This window comes from Xiphophorus hellerii, chromosome 9, assembly GCF_003331165.1.
Source record: "Xiphophorus hellerii strain 12219 chromosome 9, Xiphophorus_hellerii-4.1, whole genome shotgun sequence".
Lineage (NCBI taxonomy): Eukaryota > Metazoa > Chordata > Actinopteri > Cyprinodontiformes > Poeciliidae > Xiphophorus > Xiphophorus hellerii.
The window spans coordinates 20555364-20560835 of record NC_045680.1 but is presented as its reverse complement, the minus strand read 5'-3'; the positions used below and the strand labels follow the sequence as shown (position 1 = coordinate 20560835).

The 5472-nt window shown below is 42.5% G+C and overlaps 1 protein-coding gene across 2 annotated transcripts; it reads right to left on the bottom strand.

Moving 5' to 3' along the window:
* Positions 1–714: 714 nt before the first annotated feature.
* On the bottom strand, positions 715–5160 carry mmachc (metabolism of cobalamin associated C). 2 transcript variants are annotated; one of them, XM_032571070.1, is made up of 5 exons: positions 5047–5160; positions 4648–4845; positions 3147–3299; positions 2872–3048; positions 715–2417 (listed from the first exon to the last, which is right to left on the bottom strand). In XM_032571070.1, the coding sequence occupies exons 1-5, from the start codon at positions 5158–5160 to the stop codon at positions 2235–2237; spliced, it is 825 nt and encodes a 274-aa protein (XP_032426961.1). In that variant the 3' UTR covers positions 715–2234. The 2 variants fall into 2 exon arrangements, with proteins under 2 accessions (XP_032426961.1, XP_032426962.1); XM_032571071.1 differs by having other exon boundaries at positions 2876–3048; positions 5047–5149.
* Between the last annotated feature and the right edge of the window lie 312 nt (positions 5161–5472).

Below are 5472 nucleotides of genomic sequence, written 5' to 3'. Positions count from 1 at the left end.
ACCTGTTGCTGAAACCACCAGATGTTCACTTGGTGCAAGCAGCAGGGAGGTGAAGTGAAACAATGGTCTCAGTCCTCTCTGTAAAATGAACAGCAAATCAGAGGAGTTGCTCAAAAACAAACAAACTGAAGAGAGATAAAAGATAAGAATGGAAGGGGAAAAACTCCAGGACGTCTGACCATGCTTTGTTTTTCTCCCTTTGCTCCAAATGTGTTAGACTGCAGTCTGAATTAAGTGCGTTCAGTTTAGAGGTCCGGCAGCCATAACTCTCCAATCAAACCTTTATTTGCTCCCAATAAAACGGAAAATAAAAAGCCAAATGGGACGCATTGTTATTGTTTACAGCCTCGGAAGACGACGTAGGGTTGAGAATCGAGCTGGAGGTATCGTTGAGAGAGGCAGGATGAGGAGTGAGGAAAAAAAGGGGGGGAAGGAGAGTGGGACGGGGCAAGAAAGGAGGGGAGATGGAGTACATAATTAAGTCCATAGTCTGGCTCTCTGCAGGCCTGCGGCACACTGCTCTAAAATGCTGATTCAGTACACAGATAGACCTAGCAGTACAGGAGACAGAAGGGGTGGGAGGCAGGGAGGCTGTACAGAAGAAATGCACTGAGGCGCTAAAAGAAGGAGGGAGGTGTTGCAAAGAAAGACCTGCAAAGCTTTAACATAACCAAAGTTAAGCTTCTAAGTTATCCGTTAAAGAGGACACAGTTATGGGTCTGCAGTGTTAAACTTTAACGTCATCTGCAGCCAGTCCCGGACTCCATCAAACATCGAACATTTTTCCAGCTGCTTCAGAAACAGCAGCACCAACTCCCGGTCTGCGCTAACAGAGGACACTGACACTCAGAGGCTCAAGCATGAAAGCGTCTGTCGCTGCAGAACGCCCTCCCATCACAGTGCAGCTTGGGGCTCCTCAGTTCTCTTCAATAACCAGATTGGAGCGAACAGAGCAGTGAAAACCGTTCGGTTCGAGTCTCGGACCGACACCGGGTCCAGCCGGGCGCCGAGCCGCCGACAAGCAGAGGGGTTAGTCACAGTTTAAAGTCGTCAGTCTGTCGCCGGCCTGGAGGAGCAGAGGGAGTCCACATCTATAATTCATCAGCCTGGCTGCCAGTTGAACCTGAGGCCGTACACACAATGCACATCAACAGAAGCAGGAGACTTCTTACTTTTTTTCTTTCTAATCAAACAGCAGTTTTTCTTGTCATAAGAAGACAGTTTTGACAAATTGTGCTTGTAAGAAATTTCGATGCAGATTTTGATTTTGTCAAAAAATGTATTCTTATATTGTTTAGTGTTGCGAAATCTGGGCAAATATAAGTAAAAAAAAGTACCAAAGTGTTCATTCATGCTAAACATTGTCTAGCAAATCACATTAAAACATATTTCTCTCATCGGTTTTTTTCCGTCTCTGGTTGAATTGATATCAAGAGGGAAAAAGCTTCATTGTTTCATCTAAACTTGCTGTAATGTGATACAAAATAAAAACAGTAGTAATGACATGAATGTGCCTTCCTCTTCAAGTTATAATCAAACGTAAGCAGAAAAATCTACCTTGGGAAATTATGCTTCAGTAATATTTGGCATCCAGGGTCACAGTGACAAAAATAAATCAGCCTCCGAGGAGCAAACCACAGACTGTCATTATTTATGGAATAAAAGGTTTTTTTAATAGTTTCTAATTATGGAAATTAAGAGATTTTTATTTCTGCACAGCTTGCTCGAGGTCCAGTCACAGTATTTCAATTCGGTTGAGTTGTGGACTTTGACTGGGACATTGCAGCACATAAATTTGCTGCTGTGTGTCCAGTTAATAACCCATCTTGAGTCAAGTTTATTGCTGCAACTGCATATAAAAGGTTGTTATTCACTGAACTATTGACAAGTTATCTATAAGTTAAACTTTAAATTATTATCAATACAATAATCAAACTGCAAAGGTTTTCCATTGTATGCCCAAACCAGATGCATTCATCAATCTGCCTTGGGTAAATTCAACAAAGTGCGTCGACCAGCCGCAACGTCTTCTAATACCTGAGCACATTTAATTAATAAACATTCATAATACAATCATTCGCACAAAAATGTCCTCCTCTAGCTTCAAATGACTTTTAACGGAAACGTAAGAGCTTAAAAACCCTCCCCCAAAAAACACACCAGACTCAAACTCAGCTGGGGTTGAATGAAAACAAATGAAAGCAGCAGAGGCTTCGGCTCAGGAGGCCCAGGTGTCAGCCGTGTCCGTTGGCCTGGTTCTGCTCACATGGGCTGAGATCAGGTTGGGCCTCTTCTTTTGGCAAAAGACCCCAACTCCTGAGCAGGGCGAGGCGCTGAGCCGGGGGAGTGGAGAAGTACTCCTTCTGTCTCTCTGAGTAGGTCTGTCCCACAGGGACGATGTCTCGGTAGCTCCAGTCCTAGTGGTAAAGAGAAATTGTAAAATGTGATTGTTGAAAAAAAAGGCTTGGAATAATCTAACGTTTATTGTGTTTGGTATGTACCGAGCTTAACTGCTATTAGAGTAAGGCTAGAGAGGATTATACCAAATATATTGTCTCGGTCAGGGATTATGACGTTGTTGCTGATCAATTTCTAATGTCTGGTTCATCTTTTAGGCGCCCACATTTTAAAAACTTTAAATTCTTTCAGCAAATATCTGGAGGGTTTTTTTTATAAAAAAAAGAAAAGATTTAAAAAAAAAATGTTTTATTTATTCTCAGAATCTCCAGCACACAGGAGAAACTCCAGAGTTTCAGAGAAGGCGAAACTGCCACATGACTGCTCTTTTATTTAAAGGTTATCTGTCTGCAGTTGTTTGGATTAAGACAGATTTATTTTTTTTGGTGTGTGTCTATAAGATGGCATGTGAACCTGCCAGTGGAGGTTAAAGGCCTCCAGCAGCTTGATTCTGTCTTCTCTGGAAGCAACGCAGTCCGGAGGATCGGGCTGCACCAGCTCAGGGCCCACCGCCACATCCTCAAACACCAGCAGGGCCCGGATGGCAAACCAGCCGCCGAAGCTCGGGTGAATGCAAACTCCAAACATCTTCTGCCGAACAAACAGACGAAATGGATGAAACCTGAGGTGGAGAAACAGCGACAACAACAAATGTTCCTTTTTTTTGACAAACAAATGGATGGCATTACTCTTCCAGCCCAGGGCTGGTCTGTGACGTCAGACTGCTGGTAGTAGAACGCCGCTCCAGACACGTGCGCGGCAGTCTGCGCCAGGAACTTTGGCTTCCTGCTTGGCAGCAGCTCGTAGTCGTACCTCACATCCACCTTCAGTTCTGGAAAACACTGAGGGAGAGAAGAAGACGATATTTAGACGTCCTAAACAAGTCAGAGATGACAAGAGCGAGCGGATATAAATTTGCGAAACGCAGAACGAGAGAAGAACTGTCAACCTCTCCATCAAACAGTAGATAACCTGTTATCTACTGTTTGACGGATAACTGTATCAGTGCCTGTAGGTCTTTAAGACAAAAGTTTGTAAGGATGCAAGGAATCCTTACAATAGCATTTACACAACAGTTCGGTAGATATTCTGCTTTATCGCCACGCCTCCTTCGCTGATTCTTGAGTTATATAAGAGACTCAACACGGGGGTTTGATCAAGCCAAGTTTATTTGCACAACCCAGTTCAGTAATAAAACAGTTCCAAGTGCTGTGCACTATAAAACATAATACAGAAACCAATTAGGAAATAAGCAACAATCAAAATCTTCTATCAAATACACATTATCTGACGTACCCATGATACCCACAGGCCCTTCTATAGCTCACCTCAGTTACTGCTTTGATGTGTCCATTTATAAAGAGCAAAATGCATTCCCATCCTTAAAACCTGTCCCGTTTTGTCATATTATGACCAGAAAGTTTACTTTATTTTACTGGAATTTTAGGGAATAAACAAAAAATAGCATATATTTTTAAAGCAAAAACAAATGATACAAGATTTTCATTTTTTTTAAAATAAGGTGAAAAGTGTGGTGTGCATTTGTAGTCGGCCCGCTACTCTGATGCCACTAGATAACATCCAGTGCAACCAAATTAGTGCTGATGCCCTCCAATGTGTGATTTAATCTCAGTATAATCCCAGCTGTTCTGCGAAGGCCTCAGAGGGCTGTTAGAGAACATTAGTGAAGAAACAGCATCATGGAGGACAAGGAACACAGTAAACAGATCAGTGTGCAGAGACGTAAGCGCGTTGTGTTTAGACCACATCAAAACTGAACTCTTTGTGTGATGAAAAACTAGCACCAAACATCGATTTGAACACATTATTCCCACAGGTGAAACACAGTGGAGGCACCATTATGCTGTGGGAAAGTGTTTCTTCTACAGGTGCAGGGAAGACAGTCAGAGTCCTATTAGAGGTGGCAAAAAGACCTAAGACTAAGGTGAAAGTTCACCTAGTAGCAAAACAATAAAATGTGCTTAATTTTCTGGATGTAAGGCAAACTGCAAGAAAAAGTTTTAGTAGGATGAATTCTTTTGCCAGGCAATGAGTCGTGATCAGAGTTAGTCTGCAAAGATATAACCTGGCATGTAAGCTGTGAGTTTCTGCAATAAATAGTCATAATATTTAATATAATGTAATAACCAGATTCCTGTACCTGTCAGAGTGCTTTACTTCTACTCTCACCTGTGAGACTGCAGTGGAGACACAGTGCCGGACACACTGGTCTACAGGGTCGGATGGCTTCTGAATGCTGCTGTGCTCCAAGAAGGGCAGGAAGGCTTGTTCAAACATAGCAGGAGTGCTGAGCACCACCACGGCCAAGGCATCATCTGGGTAAGGCAGGTGAAAGGAAGGAGGCAACACTGAGTTATACCAGCCTACCTACAAACATGGAGGAACAAAAACTCTGATAAGAGCAAGCAAGGGAGAAAAATGTGAACAATTTGCATGTAAAGCTAATTTGCTTCAAATCCCAGCTGTTCAGATTAGCTTTACATGTAGCAAAATATAAATAAGAATTAAGTAAAGCTAAACATTGATTCAAATTAGAAGCTAATTCAACTAATCAGGACGCTACCATACCTTTAGAGGGCACACTTCAAACCCTAGTTTAGTCAAACAGCTGCCTAGTGGTCTTATTACACCCTCCACACTGGCAGAGGAAGCCGCCATTGTTGCGTTGGTAACGCGAGGCATTGAATTGTGGGATATGGTGTTCTTTTGCGAGCCACATCGAGGACTTACGCCATGTTTCCGGTTGTTTCTGCTATCATTTGTGTGAAATACAAACGTATTTTATAATACAAAAATTATAAAATACGTAGCGTCGTGTATTCACTGAGTTACTGTTGGAATTTGTGTTTGTTTTTTACTTCTTCATCATAAGGTAACTCGTGAACAACAACTCCCACAAATCCTAGCTGCTTACGCTCCTCAGGAACTACGTAGTGGTTAGGCGTTTCAATTTTTCCCCCCCACAAATTGCGTCGCCCCCTTCTGGAGGAACGT